The sequence below is a fragment of the Glycine soja genome, chromosome 12 (assembly GCF_004193775.1).
Source record: "Glycine soja cultivar W05 chromosome 12, ASM419377v2, whole genome shotgun sequence".
Classification (NCBI taxonomy): domain Eukaryota; kingdom Viridiplantae; phylum Streptophyta; class Magnoliopsida; order Fabales; family Fabaceae; genus Glycine; species Glycine soja.
Genome location: NC_041013.1, coordinates 44,006,877 through 44,024,048, shown reverse-complemented (window position 1 = coordinate 44,024,048; position 17,172 = coordinate 44,006,877). Strand labels below are relative to the sequence as shown.

General features: G+C 32.0%; 2 protein-coding genes across 3 annotated transcripts; one reads left to right on the top strand and one right to left on the bottom strand.

The window, feature by feature from the left end:
* Positions 1–2,567: 2,567 nt before the first annotated feature.
* On the top strand, positions 2,568–8,969 carry LOC114380507 (nuclear transcription factor Y subunit A-1-like). Its single transcript, XM_028339600.1, has 7 exons — positions 2,568–2,720; positions 3,359–3,571; positions 3,910–4,025; positions 4,261–4,329; positions 5,441–5,605; positions 8,049–8,444; positions 8,665–8,969. Exons 2-6 carry the CDS (start codon positions 3,376–3,378, stop codon positions 8,412–8,414), a joined length of 912 nt encoding a protein of 303 aa, XP_028195401.1. The 5' UTR covers positions 2,568–2,720; positions 3,359–3,375; the 3' UTR covers positions 8,415–8,444; positions 8,665–8,969.
* Positions 8,970–9,616: 647 nt separating this feature from the next.
* LOC114380114 (carotenoid 9,10(9',10')-cleavage dioxygenase 1-like) lies at positions 9,617–16,131 on the bottom strand. 2 transcript variants are annotated; one of them, XM_028339049.1, is made up of 14 exons: positions 15,853–16,131; positions 14,925–14,995; positions 14,657–14,671; positions 13,626–13,737; positions 13,435–13,534; positions 12,996–13,058; positions 12,643–12,753; positions 12,377–12,561; positions 12,055–12,193; positions 11,473–11,590; positions 11,287–11,388; positions 10,895–11,146; positions 10,279–10,390; positions 9,617–9,915 (listed from the first exon to the last, which is right to left on the bottom strand). In XM_028339049.1, the coding sequence occupies exons 1-14, from the start codon at positions 16,072–16,074 to the stop codon at positions 9,886–9,888; spliced, it is 1,632 nt and encodes a 543-aa protein (XP_028194850.1). In that variant the 5' UTR covers positions 16,075–16,131; the 3' UTR covers positions 9,617–9,885. The 2 variants fall into 2 exon arrangements, with proteins under 2 accessions (XP_028194850.1, XP_028194851.1); XM_028339050.1 differs by lacking the exons at positions 14,657–14,671; positions 14,925–14,995; positions 15,853–16,131 and adding an exon at positions 14,590–14,651 and having other exon boundaries at positions 9,756–9,915.
* Positions 16,132–17,172: the final 1,041 nt, after the last annotated feature.

Genomic DNA, 17,172 nt, shown 5'->3' with positions numbered 1-17,172 from the left:
CTTATTCCATGAGATAATTTTGGTGATTAAGTTAGGTTCAAATTTACATTTTAATATAAAATGTTTTAATTACCATCAATATTAAATCAACCTTAAGAAAAAAGTTGGTGATATGGTTTCATGAAAAAATAATAACTTAATTAAGTGTGCCAACAGTCAGCTGTCACATATCACTGAAAGTACATGAATTCAATCGTTTGAATTAATGGATAAAACTAACAGCAAAATTAATTTATTATATTTTTTACAAATTGGAGAACAAAGTTTTAATCTTTCATCTTGCAAAGACGGTTAACACTTAAAAATTTAAGGACAAAAGTATGCATTTATTCTTTTTTATAAATTATATTGTTAAATTTTTTATCAATTAATTTCACATAATTAACTGTTATCAGACAATTTTATCTATTATATATATATAATATTGAAGTGAAAAGTGACTCAGCTAAAAGCTAAAGCAGATTGGGCAGTTGCCACGTGTCCCATGTAGCTTACTCAACAGGCACCAGCTAGGTTGAGGCGTGCAGCTAACACATGCCTCATGCACGTGTCACACTGCTTCACTGCTTTCTTGCACTAAACCACCAAAATTTCAATGACGCCGTTCTGCAAACGGCGCTACGCCAACAGCAGTTAGTTGCCATTAATATATTTCTTAATACTAGTCTTTCTCACTCAAACTAACATTTTTTTATTGGCTCATTGTTATAACTTTTGAATCACTAATTTTATTATTTATTATCATTTTTTACAATATTAATTATTTAATCATTTTTAAATTTTATTTAAGCTTAAAACTAGTTAAATATTACTCGATATTATTTTTAATTAAATAAAACTTAATACCTCTACTAAAAGTTTGACTTAAGTATTATTTTTGTTATAAAGAAGTAAATAGTATTTACATTAAATTTCAATTACGAAATGTTATATATAATAATTTTAATTTTATAATAATTATTTTTAAAATAATATTAATAATGATAGTGTAAGTTTTCCATACTAACAATAAATAAAAATTAAGTGTTTAAAAATTTATGTAATTTAATAAATAAATAATATATACAACTTATAGAGTAAAAAGTTTTATATTGTTATTCAATCAAATTTTAAAGTATAATACATTTTTTCTTTTATAATCATTTGCTTATTTCATTTTTTTTTTGCATTTGTACTTGTACATATAAATTAAATTATTTTTTTAAAGAGGAAATTAGTATAGCTTTTAATTAATAGGCACCAGCAATAGGGACACGTGTCTCGATCTTCGTGATGGGGCCCACACATGTCGTTTGTAATTGCAACACGTCGTGGAATATATACATACAGGTGTTGTGTCACATTAGGCGTGATTTTGTTTATATATTTTAATTTAATTGTTCCTAACTTTTTTTTTTATCAATTATTGTTATTATTTTATCACCAAAAGTAAGCGCAAAGACTGTTTTCTAATTCCTACCAAAAATATAAATTATGTTGCGCTTAATGGAATTTTTTTTATATATGGAGTTTTTACCAAAGGTTTGTTCGCATGCCACTGGCAGTCTAATGATTAATTTTCTTTTCATACTATAGACATTTTGTAACGATAAAAAGAATTTAATTTAATATAGTTATTGTAAAAAAAATCGCCTGGGGGTTGCATTGGAAGAGGCACAAGGATTTTTCTTTTGTAAATAAATGAATTTATGAAACATCATGTCAAATTCCTCTTGCTAGTGAATATTACATTTAATATAAGTTTTGAAGTTTTTATTAATAATTAATTTCACAATAAATGTTTTAAATTTATTAAATATAATCGATTTCAGTAAATAAGTATCAAAGTGAACTCCATGACATTATTTCACATCTATATCTGAAGAGGGATAAATATAAAATTTAAACATATAATCTTATCATATTAAAATAAACTATGAAAGGATTGAATTATTCAAAAAGTAATGGACTTCCAGGAGATGGGTATATGGGTTTGATGGCTAAATCTATAAATGAAGAATTTTGTTGTGTCATATTTACTAGTTTAATTCTACATAAGAAAATGATATTTACTTGACAATGACATAGGTGAGTTATTACTTCTTCATAAATAAGGTAAATTTATTGTTAGAGAGCTTAGAAGCATTTTTTATTGACTTTATAATATTTATCTTATAAATCACAAAAGAATAAATTCAAATTAGTTAAGGATGTAAACTTTTTACATTTATAATCCTTATCTATTAAACTCAAAATAAAACATGATTTTTTTAAAATGTTATTCCTTATATTCTACATTGAGCTAGGTGACATAAAGATGAAGCTAGATAAACTTTTCAACAATGTTTCTCCTAAGGTCACATTCTATAATTGAGAAAAGTGGTTTTAAGGGGCCATTTTTGTCAACACATCATTGTTCTTACATTACACTCAAGTATTAGGTAAAACAGGTTTCATATTTTATTACATTTTCTCTTGTTTTCTTCCATGAGGGAGACATCAGACAATGACAACGACCTTTGCGTGAAGTAGAAATAAAATATATTTCTTACATTTTCATTTTCTCAACATAAAAAAAAAACATTTTTTTCTCCTCATTATTCGTAAAAGTTAAATCTTATTCTCATCACTGCATCATGCTCCATTGTCTCTCTTGAGGTTGCAGACTTAGAAAGAGAGAGAGAGAGAGAATGGGTCTCATCTCAATGCAATTTAGGTTCTGAAAACCAAAGCTTTTCATAGTAAGTCCTTCTTAAGTTCATTGTTTTATTCTCTTAAATCACAGAATCTCTAGTTTTTGTTCAGTTCATTGTTTTATTCTCTTAAATCACAGAATCTCTAGTTTTTGTTCAAATTTGACTTTAACTTTCTAAAGGGTGTTTCTGTGTGTGTTTGTTTGTTTTCATCTTCCTTCATGATAATTGTTTGTGAGAAATGGGAATTCTGTTTTCAGCATGTGTGTTTAGTTGGCAAGAAAACATGAGAAAAGCAATTTTGATTTTTGAATTTTCCGTTTTAGTAATGTTAAAGGGTAGTCAATAGTCATCACTTTGTTTTCTATACAACATAGAATTTAATGTTAGCTATAAATAATCAAATTCTCTGCTCAAGAACACAGAACTTGATAAAGCTCTAGTCTTTTTGGGATTTTGAGTGAAGGGTAAAGTCTTTAAATTCATTTCATTTTACTTAGATTCATTTTCACAGCATGCAATTTAGACTGAACTTCATTACCCTTTTCCAGCTTTGCAATGGAGATAACTGATTGAGATTGATCTGATCCCGAGCATCTTTCCTTTTTTAAAATAATTTTTGGAATTTGATTGTGTTTTTGTGTGTCTGTGATTTTGAATTTTGTTGTATCTTTGTGTGGTTATAGGGAAAAGTTGTGCTAAGATGCCAGGGAAACCTGACACTGATGATTGGCGTGTAGAGCGTGGGGAGCAGATTCAGTTTCAGTCTTCCATTTACTCTCATCATCAGCCTTGGTGGCGCGGAGTGGGGGAAAATGCCTCCAAATCATCTTCAGATGATCAGTTAAATGGTTCAATCGTGAATGGTATCACGCGGTCTGAGACCAATGATAAGTCAGGTGTCTGTAATTTGGCTGGGATGTTATTAAACTTTTGCTTTATGATAATGTAATTTTGTTACTTCTCCTTTTTTGGATACTCTTTTTTTTTTAAAAAAATCTTTTGATTATGCTAGCGTTAATTGTTCTGTCATCTATTTTGATAGAGAAGAGTGAAATGTTATTGTTACCTGCTCTCTTTTAGATTCTAATTGTGTACAAACTGAGGAGTTTGTGTTTTCAATAATGACTTCTAATTGGTAAATTAAGAATTCACCTTAAACATAATGTTTCTCTGCACATACATTAGCTTTATATATGAATATAATTTTTACTAATAAGTTTCTTGTTGGTCTCAGGCGGAGGTGTTGCCAAAGAATACCAAAACATCAAACATGCCATGTTGTCAACCCCATTTACCATGGAGAAACATCTTGCTCCAAATCCCCAGATGGAACTTGTTGGTCATTCAGTTGTAAGACCTTTAGAATTACATTTTTCTAAGACAATTTAGGCACAGAACTTTTGTCACATACTGCATGAGCCTTTAATTTATAGTTGTAAGTTTATAACTCCTTAATCTCTTCCATATCATGTCTATTTTCTTAAATTATTTTTGGGGGAGGGTGGGTTATGGAATGTGCCACTTTGTACTGTACCTTTGGGGGGTAAAATATTAAGATGATAAGCTTCCTGGATATGTGATGCAGGTTTTAACATCTCCTTATTCAGATGCACAGTATGGTCAAATCTTGACTACTTACGGGCAACAAGTTATGGTATGATATATGCAATTATCTCTATGGTATTTATGAAAATTGCTCCCATTTGAACAAATCTCTTTAATCTGTAGATCTGAACTGGCCCACCTCTGTGACTACGAAAATAGAATATATATTTTGTTTGGTGTATAGAATAGATATTTTGTGAACCTATATTTGTGCATAATAGGCTTATTTATAGATTAAAACATTTATTTTTGAAAGAAAAGGGTTGATATAAAATAAGTAGTATTTTTGCCCTTGCAAGGACATGTATTATGCTTATTTATTAGTTTGGTATAAAAAATATTGTTTTTTGGATTTTTTTATGATTATGTGTTTGTATTTGTGTGTGCACATCTTTTCATGATTGTGTGCCATTAATTAAATGTTTTGAACTATAATTTTGTTCTATAAAGTATTACCTTATTCTTTTGTAAATGTATAGACCGCAAATTAGAAGCACAAGATGATCACATAGAAGTTATCAAGTATAGTGAGTGTCATATCTGATGTTTATATATTGAATACGCATATACTTTATAAGTTTCTTCTTTTTAAAACTCATCAATTGTTTACTTTCACAGAATATTATTTTTTAAATTGATCTATAATATTTTTCATTATTGTATGTCATTGAGTAATTAAGTATTTCTTTATAAGATTGTTTCAGAGGAGGATGCCTGTTCGGCACTTGATTTGATGTAGTATAAGGTTATAAACATCTTTTTTGGATGATGCTTCATAAATACTTGATTAGATGTGGCAATATGAGGTTTGAAGTAATTTGAGCATATTTACAAATGTAACAATAAGCTTGGAAATGCCTTTGGTTGTAAGTTGTGGTTCTTTCTGTTTTCCATTACACTATGGAGGGCTACTAGACACTTCACATCCTTGTAACAATAATCACTAACCACTGCATGAGTGTCAACTTATGATGGTAGTAGCACTTAATTTGTGCAGGCTTTCTTTCTCTTTATGGACTTCCGTATCTAAGTTTAAATTCAACCTCTCTTTCTCTTCATTTTTTCCTCCGAGGCTTCTTATGACTTTCAATATTCTTGTTGAACCAAGTAACTGCTCTTCTACTTTATTTCTAGTCCTAACAGATATTGTATGATGCTAGATAAATCCTCAGTTGTATGGAATGCATCATGCTAGAATGCCTTTGCCACTTGAAATGGAAGAGGAGCCTGTTTATGTCAATGCAAAGCAGTATCATGGTATTTTGAGGCGAAGACAGTCACGTGCTAAGGCTGAGATTGAAAAGAAAGTAATCAAAAACAGGAAGGTATGATTGATATTCAACTTATTTAGGGAGGGGATTACACAGCTAATAGGGAGGGGTCCACTATCCTGAAAAAAGATTAGAATGAAACATAAATGAAGAAAAAAGAACTGTTAAAATTCATTCAAGGCAATAGGTTACTACTGGATTGAGGTTTATGCATTCATAGACTATATGTTGGATAGGAAAAGCTTACCCTGAATTGGTTCAATATTTTCCATGGTAGGGATTTTATTATGCTTTTCTATTTCTTTTGTGTTTCATTCTTCTGACTGATAATCTGTTGACCTTCTCAGTAGCATATATAAATTTAGGCAATTGTATTTTAGCTTGTCTTGGATTATATGTTGACTTGCTGATGTTATTTCTACAGTATTAGTTCTGTTCCCACAATTTCTTTGGTTATTTCTATTTCTATTAGATCTGGTTCCTGTGGCTATCTGATAAAAAAACAATGGAATATTAAGTCCATTTCCTGCTTTGCCCTTTCTCGGTGACCGCAGCAAGCAACCATGTTCAAATCAATGTCTTTTAAACTCTCAAATTTGATATCTCTTCAGTATTGACATATGAGCACGATATGTTAATTGTTATTTGGAAATCTTACATTTATAGATTTAAATGCCAAGATTTATTTTGGTAGAAAAAAAAGGAATAGCAGGGTTAATAAAAAATGTTTGGGATAAAGTAGTGCGTAAAATTGTGTGTTCAGAATACTTTAGGAATTTTCACTATCAGGAAATCATAACAGTCCCAACTCCCAAATGTCTTGACTAAAGATTTATATAGCAGTTGGTTACAAGAACCATCTTGGCCAAAAGATTATAAGCTGTTAGGAAAAGGCACCTGAACAGTTTTATACCTTTAACAGATGGTTTCTACTTCTATGAAGACACAAAAAAGAAAGAAAGATGTGTGGCGTATACTTGCAAGTCTATACAACATCTCTGCTCTATTCTTATGAAGTATTGCCTGCCCCTAGTAGGCAAACTGTCCTATAGATGATCTTCAAATCCAACTTCATTGTTATTGTTCCAAAATTCCAGAATTTCTTTCTGGAATGTATCCATCCATGCTTAACATGTGCAATATGTATTCAGCCAATACTTGTGTTACTATTCCTCTGCTGAAGTTAATAGGTAGTTTTGTCAAACCCTGAAAAAGTAACCCCCAAGTTACATTTTTGGACCAAAATTGCTTTGGAAGGAAATTTTGATTTCCTGCCTTCAAGTCTTACAAAATTGCCTTAAAGTTTTAAAATTAAGGAGGCATGTGCCATGTGGTGGATGATTTAATTAAAGACAGTTTTAAATGAACAGAATAAAAACTACAAGCAATCTAGTTGAGTGAACTGGTTGTTAGCCTAGCACTGTGGTTTCTGTACACATGATTATGGCCAGGTAGTGGGTGGAAAACCACAAATTACCAGGATTTGACTACTTTAAAGTAAGCGAAGGTAAAATAAGTAATCTCAGTAGTTGATGAGAAAATTAATAGTTGATATTCTAACCCACAATGTTTTAAGAACCAGATCAGCCATTGAACTGGCCGAGGCACTAGGTTAACGGGTTACAGGTCGAATCGGAGTCTCATGGTCGAACCGGTTTGACCAGGTATATATTAAAAAAATATAGAAAATAATATAACTAAGTAACTGACATAATTTAATCATTCATTACTCTAAATTTAAAATGATTGTCATTATATAATACCTAATATCCCAAATAATAACCAATGTTCATGTCAATACAAGTTCATAAATAAGTTCCAAACACAAACAAACATCCAATGTCTTAAAAATAATCATAAGTTCACAAAAAATAATATAGAAAAAGTTCATAATTTTTTTTTTTTAAAAAGAGCTGCACCCGGTTCAACCCGAGAGTCACACCGGTTTTGATACATTTCCAATCCTCTTAGCAAACTGAACCGGTGTGACCATGGGGTTCTGGTTGGACTGGCTGGTCTGGTTCTTAAAATATTGCTAACATGTGTGTGATTTGTTATACCATGTGTATGTAATATCAACCATTGATTTTCTCATCAATGATTGAGATTACTTACTTTACTCTCTAAAGTGAATTGTTCACTTTAGAGGATCCAGATCCTTATTACCGTGATGTTTTTTGAAGTTTCACCATGTCTCACTGTTAGGATTATATAGTAGCTACTGCCATTTTGTGATTGTAATGTAATAATTAATAGTTTGCTAGTTACAGCTGTTAGTTAGTTAAACCTACAGCTGTCAATTACAAATCTGATGTATAAATACCACTGATGTAACTCTATTATTCAGATTAATCAATTCATCATTCATTTTCCAATACTCACACTGGTTACTGGTAACGTGTTTGTGAATGTTTTATATTCATATAATTTTATCTCTCACTTCTTGCCATTGGTGTAGAATTGATTATCGTATAAGTGTTTCATTCATTTCTTACAGCCATACCTCCATGAATCCCGTCACCTTCATGCAATGAGAAGGGCAAGAGGCAACGGTGGTCGCTTTCTCAACACAAAGAAGCTTGAAAATAACAATTCTAATTCCACTTCAGACAAAGGCAACAATACTCGTGCAAACGCCTCAACAAACTCGCCTAACACTCAACTTTTGTTCACCAACAATTTGAATCTAGGCTCATCAAATGTTTCACAAGCCACAGTTCAGCACATGCACACAGAGCAGAGTTTCACTATAGGTTACCATAATGGAAATGGTCTTACAGCACTATACCGTTCACAAGCAAATGGGAAAAAGGAGGGAAACTGCTTTGGTAAAGAGAGGGACCCTAATGGGGATTTCAAATAACACTTCCCTCAGCCATACAGCAAGAGTTAGGTACTAGAAAAAAATTGTTTATACATAATTTGGTTTAGTTGAAACTTCGATATTTAATTGAATTGAATGGTGTCATGTGATCCATTTAACTGACCTAACCTAGTAGGATAAGGTTTTGCTGCTGTTGTTGTATACTAAGGTTTTGTTGTTGTTGTTGTTGTTCTATACTAAGGTTTAGTTGAATTTCTCTCAAGTCTCATATGAGGTTCATTTATTGCAGGTGAAGATGAAGGGCTTTATCTCATCCAACTTGTGATGCTGTATAGAAGGCAATTCATTCTTGGCTTAGTTAAGTGGTGAGACCAGTGACATGGTGTACACTATGGCCTTGTTTGGTCTCTCCCTTGCTTTTGTTTCTCTCTACAAGTCCATATGTAAAATGGATAACAGAAAGAAAAAGAAAAATCACTTTGGTTTGAGAACTTTTTAAAGTTTATATTAACTGTGTTAAGGTTCATAAAACTGTAGACTGATTTGTGTGACATGCTCCACAGAACCTTAAATTTTCCTCTATTTTGTCCTATATCTCCTTGCACATTTGTTATTCTAAATTGGTGCATATATTCTAATATTTGTATGCTTGTGTACGTGTTTCCATTTGAAAATTTTAACTTATTATTGGTCTGTCGTTGGCATGCCCGTCATTTTTGGACCTTGTTTCACCCTACACGCGTGGCAAGTGCTGAATGGAAATCAAATTTTAGTGAAGCGTGGCTTGCTGAATAAAATTACCAACTGATAATATCTTTGGTTTATTGAACTTTATTAAATATGTGGAGGGAGAACTTTACCTCTTATAGAGATTCTATCTAACTTTAACAATTATGGTCTCCAATAAAAAATACGTTTAGATAAAAAAAATTGAGTATAATTTATATGTATTGTAAATATAATTTTTCTTTTACATAGATATTCAATAGGAGTTCATATATTTCATTATTGAATGGGACGATACGGTGAATTCTTATGATGTATGCACTGTGTACATAAATTAAATTCTAAAAATTAAATATAACATTTTCTTTAAAACATTTATTCATACGTTTGCTTGTCCTATAATGTCTAATTATTATAGAATTGTGTTTAATTGAAAACTCACCATACCACTTTATTTAATCCTAAAATCTAGACTTTCAAAAACCGGTAAAAAATCAAATAAACCTGCTCAAAACAAAACAAACCCGATAGCAAACCAGACAATCTGATTTGATATTTTTTTTATATAATAAAATCTCTTTTTAACTATTTTCCAAACATTGGTTTGATTGTTTTTTGTTGCCTAAAAAGTTAAACTTTCAACCAGTGTCTTCATTGACTCAACAACCAATCTGGTTTTAAAAACAATGGTTTACTGTGATACTGAATATATATGGTATAATCGATTATTTGTAGAATGATGTATACTATGACTATGAAAGGTACAGTGAGGCTGCCAACATTTTCACAGTTTCCCCTGCTCTTGCAGTTGTTCCTGCCCAAAGAGCAATAATATTAATATTAGTAGCATGCTCATAAACAAAAGTGAATGAAAAATAAGAGGGTAATATTATGTAGTGTTACAACAGGTGGTACTGTTTAAAACAGAAGAGAGGTAACCAATCTATGAGAAACAATTCAGGGCTTCCTTTTAATTTTTCTTTTTAAGTGGTTTTATCATTCTAGAAATTAGTTCATATCAGATCAAACTAAGCACTCAAACTTTAATGACATTTATTACCAGTTAACCCTGAGAAAGTGGTTACTAAATAAACATTGCAACTTTGCAAGTAATGTGGAGGAAAGAAAGAGAGGGAGAAATGCAAAGTAGGAATATAAATGTAGTTGTAACACAAACCTCTGTCACAAAGAAGGCATGGAAACCATATGGAACTCTATGTGGCAATTCGACCACTGCAACAGGATCTGCTGACATTGTTTTTGCATTGATGACATGCACAAAAGATTTTCTGCAGTTTTGCAATTTGAATTCAAGTTAGATTTTATTCTACTAAAAAAGGAGACAAGAAAAAACTAAAAATAAGCCATGATTCCTTAGGAATTACACTAGCCATAACAGGCAAACATATGATTACAATTGATGCATATAAAAATAAGGTTTAAATACCTTTTCATCCCTACAAATATAAGTTTTCATTTTTAGTCCCTATAATTTTTTGAATGATTTTGTAATGACCAAACCTTCCCTTTTGTCCTTCCCATCTATCTCCATTACAAAAAACGCTAATGTGACTCCATCTGGCATTGCCACGTGGAAACACTTGATGGAACCGCATAAGCGTTTTTGTAGTACCGACAAAAAATTAAAGGTTTGAATATTGCAAGGATCATAAAGAAAAATAAATATAACTACTAAAAGTGATAATTAGTATATTTGTAGGGAAAAAAGGTATTTAAACCTAAAAATAATTTCATAGAAGTCACTGTTTTAAGTGTGCAGAGGAAAGTGATACCTGGTATTTTCATCATGTGCAAAAAAAATCAAGTATCCATCATCTTCTTCAGAATCCGTACCAGGGACACGAGGGACATATACAGCTTCCGAACCATACTTCCCTGGTCCCAAGTCATAGAGACCCTGAACATTTCCTCCAACTTCAAGTTTTGTTTTTCCATGATCTGGTTCGGCGTGCAGATCAAATTTAATAATGCCAGTAACTTTTGCAATGCTGTCTAATGTGGTTCCATATACATATCGTTGCTTCCTGATGAAATTTTAGAGTAAATGTGACCATGAAAATTACAATTATCAATTTTACAGATGATTAAGATGGACTAATTCACAAGTTGTGGTTGAGTACTTTGACTTCCCTAAATTTTCTCAACACAGAGAGAATGAGCTTACCTTCCAGTGTAGCTCTCATTCACCCTAGGAAAATCTACAGCAGATGCTGATAGTTTCTTTTGAGAAGCTTCACCGGTTTTCATGTTAAATCTCATTTCATACCTGGAAAGAGTTCAATAACCATAAATAAAGAACAATTATCCAGTAAACTTTTTTCTAAAAATTACATGTAAGAATGAGTCATACAGCTCATTTGAGAAATTTTCAAGCTTTTCCTTGGCAGTCCCGCCAACCAAATCCAAATTTGGATTCTGAAGGCGGCATGTGATCAGAACAACTTCATCTTCCTCCTCCCAAGCATTGGCTGAAAAAAAAAATCACATGAAAGGTTACAATGGACAAGTCTATCAGAAATAAAGAATTCAAAGCACAAATTGAACTTGGTTTTGAATTCAAACTTTTAAGTAAATTGCAATGGACAAATTTATGCAGTGATTTGCATGTTACCACAAGGATTGTCAAAAACTTTTATGATATACAGAATACAGGCTATAGACATCCTCTGTACGTTGGCTGGAATACACTGGATTATTATTATTATTATTACCACATCTAACACACTTTCATAAATAGCAGACTAAAAGGAAAAGATTTATTTTCGAGGGACTAAAAACAAACATTGCCCTAATCATAGGGACTAAACATATTTAACTCTTTTTTGTATCATACACTTCAATCATATGGACAGTTGTTTTTTCACAAAAAAACATCATTGCAGAATATTGATCAACATATTATATTAAGTAGAAACAAAATAAACAAACACACCATTGTGGAATATGAAGCAGTTGGGTAACTCAAACCATCTAATAAGCTTTTCATCCTTAGCATACCGAGGTAGCACACCAAAACGAGCTTTCTTGGTTGAATCAAATGAGAATATCAGTGTCTTATTCTTCACCATTTCCTGAGAATGGATTTCAATCCATAATGCCAAATTCATTAATAGCCATCAATTGATGTGCAAAGTCAATAGATGCTATATCATCATACCATCCTTGACACAACCCTCCCCCCCACACAAAAAAGAAGCTTCCAACCTGGAATATAAGCTTTAGCGAGAATATAAGAACAGAAACACCTGGAATACCTTTGGCCTAAAAATCAAAGGAAGATCCAAAAATATTGCGTAGTTCTCTGTGATGGCAAAGTCGTGCATCATGATGGGATCTGATACTGTTATGGGTACCGGATCATGCATATAACCATCCTTTGAAATTACTCTGTATGTGATATATGGAGGTGTATGTGCATAGCCAAATGTAAACATCTCCCCTGCATACAGGATATTTATTCGTTGGAATAACTATTCCATTAAATCAGTCAATTTAATTACTTATTTTAAGATGGCTTCACCAGTAAATGGGTCAACTTTTGGATGAGCAGTGAAGGAGTGGCCCAATCTCTTGTCATAATCTAGCATGCCAAGTGTCTGCAAATCACCATCTTCAAAAACTTTAATAGCATCTGCAAAATTCAAAATGAAACTATTTCAAACCTACACTGAAGAGGTAAACACAACTATAGCTAGCAAGTTACTAATTCGATTGCAGTTACTTTCTCCATGAAAAAGAAAATACCCTTGCCACTTAAGATCATAGCTTGATGAATTTTTTCAACCTCTTTGATCTATACAGTCAATGGCAAGTCAGATATAATCAAAGGTTTATACCATTCATAAAAGTTAAACGGATAAGAATGATACTTACAGGGTTTATCTGCTTCTGAGAGTGCTAGAAGTTTCCCATGGTGATATACGAGAGCAGTATTAGCTGGTAGAAATTTGAGTATGAGCACAAGTTAGTTTCGGCACTTTCAGTCATATACAAGACTTAATATTCCCAGTCAAAAACCATCAAAAGATTTCACCAAAACGTGTTCTAATATATTTTGTGATGCACTCTCTGGCCATTTGGAAAAGAAAATTGAGGGCTACTTTAAAAACGGAATGATAAATTAGGCATTGTGTTCTAATACATTTTGTGATGTATCAATAATAAAAGCAGCCTATACATATTGCAAGTTTGCAACAGTAGTGGAGTCTTCAAATGGGTCATACATTATGAAAAACTATTTGAATCGCACTAAACAAAGTTGCAGAATGTACAGGGACCTTAAATTTGAAAACAATTATATAGCACAAATTACCTGTTCCAGTTCCATAAGAAACATCCAGCACTTTCCATTTAGTTCTCAGCATATGTATGTTAACCATTAAGAGTCCGAATAGACCTTTGAGATCTCCAATCTGAACATGACATAAGAAGCTACATTTGTCTCAATAAAACAAAGCGTTTCTAAATTCTAAGACTAGTAAAATTTTCACTTTCTTTTCATACCTTCATAAATTTGGAGCCTCCAAAGTATTCTTCTTGTTTAAGACGAGAAGTTCTCACAAAACGGGAAACATATGTAGCTTTTCCATCTTTGATGCGCAAGCCATGAATCATTCTGCAATTCAATAGATCAAAATTGGAGAAACAAATACCAGAACTACGATTTTGTGTTGTGAAATTGACTGCCCAAAATTTAAGAACATCAGAAACAATCTAATTTCCACTATGATGAGCTGCTGAAAGTCAGAACTGAATGTATAATTGGAACTGGTGTTTAATTCACAAAACAAGTGAACCGAAATCTGTATGGAAGATGCTTTATTATCTAGAATATTATATTGTTTAGGGTATAATTCCACTCATCATTGTCTAGTTACCTCCCATGAGATGAAAAGAAGTTAATACCAACCCAATGAGTACCTTGAATGCAATTGTCACGAACCAACTCTCCACAAGCTTTAGTTGTTAAGCAAATATACATGAATGATTTTTAACAATATATCTCTAACAGTAATAAAAACTTCGTACCCCATTGCCCAGAGGCTCTTCGCTATGCGAAGGTATGGGGGAGGGACGTAACAGTAATGAAGCAAGAAAAAAAAAAGGCATGTACGGACAGAGAAATATAACGATGAAAGGAAAAAGGAGGGGGAATCCAGAAGAATATAAATATTTACATCCTAGAAAATCTGGTTGTGCAGTTCCAATTGAACTGGGATCATAATTAGAAATTAAATTGTAATCACTAATCCAAATTGACACTACATTATATTAGAGCTCACATATTTCACAGGTCAATGAAAAAATAAAATGGATAATCAAACAATTCAAAAAAGGGAATCAGCCATAAATACTAGAAATTTTGATTGTTCAATGCTCAACAATACACCCAAGCAATCCCAAATTCCAATAATAGGATCCAACAAATATTTCCAGTCCATTGACACAAAAAAAAAACATCTATAACCTGCAACAAATATTTCCAGTCCACTTGAAAGAAATATATGTTTGCATATAGGAAGAGAATCACGCACCCATCTCCATCAAACCTGCAAAAACAGTCGGGGAAAGCATGGTGTAAGCATCAAACTCCACTTTAAGAACACATTTTTCTAATACAGATAAACTAAAAAAGTTCCATATCAATACCAAAGCTTCCCATAAAAAGTAATTATGGAAAAGAGAAAATCAATATACTTATAAGTAACATGGATAACCAAGAAATGCACTTTCCGCCAAGATTTGTGCAATATCTCATAATAAAGGTTTAAAAGATACAAAAATAAATAAATAAAACTTTACCAGTGATATCCAGCTACAGGAGAAAACTTTGGATTTGGTCCGACTCTGACAAACTCCCCATTCAAGCAATCCTGCAACACACTTCAAATGTTAGACAATGAGTGGCAGGACCTGATATTGCTCTAGACTCTAGACCTTTAGTACAAAGTGTATTACATGAAAACCCTTTAATTATATCTCGTGAATAGCAATGGTGACATTTTTCAACGACAGAAAGCAGAACACCAAAAGGATAAATCACAAAATTTTCATGGCCAGTAAAGCATAACACGGCCTTCCCATATGAACTGAGGCTTAAAGCAGCATAACACAAGGGAAGATATAATATTCAAAGAACTAGATATAATAATCAAGGGACACAGACTACTTCCACGGTGCTCACAAATGAGGAAAATCTAGAGGCTGTAAGTTTTCTTACAATCATGACACCACAACAGATAAAAACGATGCAACCATGACTTCAGCCATAGTGTCAAGGTTTTTGGGATGTTTGCGACCAGAATTGTGGCTGCATTTGTCTGCAATTTCTCACAATTTCAAGGAACACAACGAAACTGCAACCGCAATTCAAAATCTTGAATTACACACCTACACAACACATATCCTCAAATGGATAACAAGAAGAGTTTAATTTTCATACACCCTCAGAGTAAAAATTTTACACTATCAACCAAAGTTTTAAAGTTGCAGTTTCATCGCCTTCCTCAATATTGCTAGATATCGCAGACAAACGCAGCCACAATTGTGGTTGCCTTGCGGCCGCAGCACGCCAAAAACCTGGATAATTAATATTAGTACAAAAGACAACAATCTTCCCCTACATGATAATGTATGATTGAATAACAGTAAAACATTGTCAATCAATCTCTACAGTATGAGTACATTTTAATTAAATTGAACAAAGAACAAATTCAAAAGTACTACTAACCGGGAGGTACCCTTTGACAGGAAGGTCCTTGGTGGGAGGGGTCTCAGGAACAGGAGCAAAATTACCAGTTAAGTAGTGATGGGTTAGTGAAGAATCATACAAAAACTTCACCACCAGCTTCTCCAACAAATCAACCACTTTTGAGGTGAAACCATTGCTGGGTTTTGGCTCAACCTTCACTATCCCCCCCTCTCCACTCATCTTCTTTCCATCATCCCCCATGTTAGTCAGAAATGCTCAAACTGCCACAAAGCTTTGAGCTTTACGCAATTGGGTATGGAAAGTGGCGATGAGTGTGTCACTATTATTATTATTATGATTATTATTAGGTGTTTTTGAAGTGGCTGATCTTCCAATGGTTCAGTTTTAATAATGGCTTCCTTGGCCCAGCAATTGCCACGTTTTTTTGTCACAATCTGAAAGATTCTGAATTCTGTGGGGAGAGATCCTGATCTTACATTTCTTGGCATTCCTTGGTTCGCTCAAAATCTGTATCTATATTCTATTCTATACTATATCTGTATTCTGTACTAATAAAAATAAATAAATAAATAGATATACAGATGAAAATAATATCAAATAGAAAAGTTTCAAAGTGTCAATTTCTAAAGTAATTTCACACGGAAGTTTATACCTCTTTAGTTTGCGTATCGGCTTCATATTCATTTACATACAAATAAATAAATATACAAACTTACAGGTTACAAACAAGATCAATCTCAAATAGAAATGTTTCAAGTGTCAATTTTTGAAGTAATTTCATACAGATTTTATACCCTTTTTTTTAACGTATCAGTCTCACATTCATTTACATACAAATAAATAAATATACAAACTTACAAACAAGAATAATCTTAAATAGAAAAGTTTCAGGTGTTAGTTTCTGAAGTAATTCACAAAAAATTGTATACCTTTTTTATGTACGTATCAGCATCACATTCATTTATACAAAATATTTTTATACGGATATATAAATTAATTTATGAACAATTATACCAAGTAATTATTTGCATATAAATTAATTTATAGACAATTATGACACACAAGTTTGATTTTCTATTGGAGAAAAAATTAGAAAATTTCTAGAATAATATAATTTTGTGGGTTTATAAAAAAAATTGATTAAGATTACAAAACTTGATGTTATATTTGAGATATTAATCCTCACTCACTTGTATTAAAGAATAAATATTTATTAATTTTCTTACACTGTTACATTACTTCTATGAGTTAGGTTTACATATTATTAATAAATGAAAATCAAATGAAATATATTTAATGAATAATCATTCTTTTTTTTATCAAGTAATTAATAGTCAT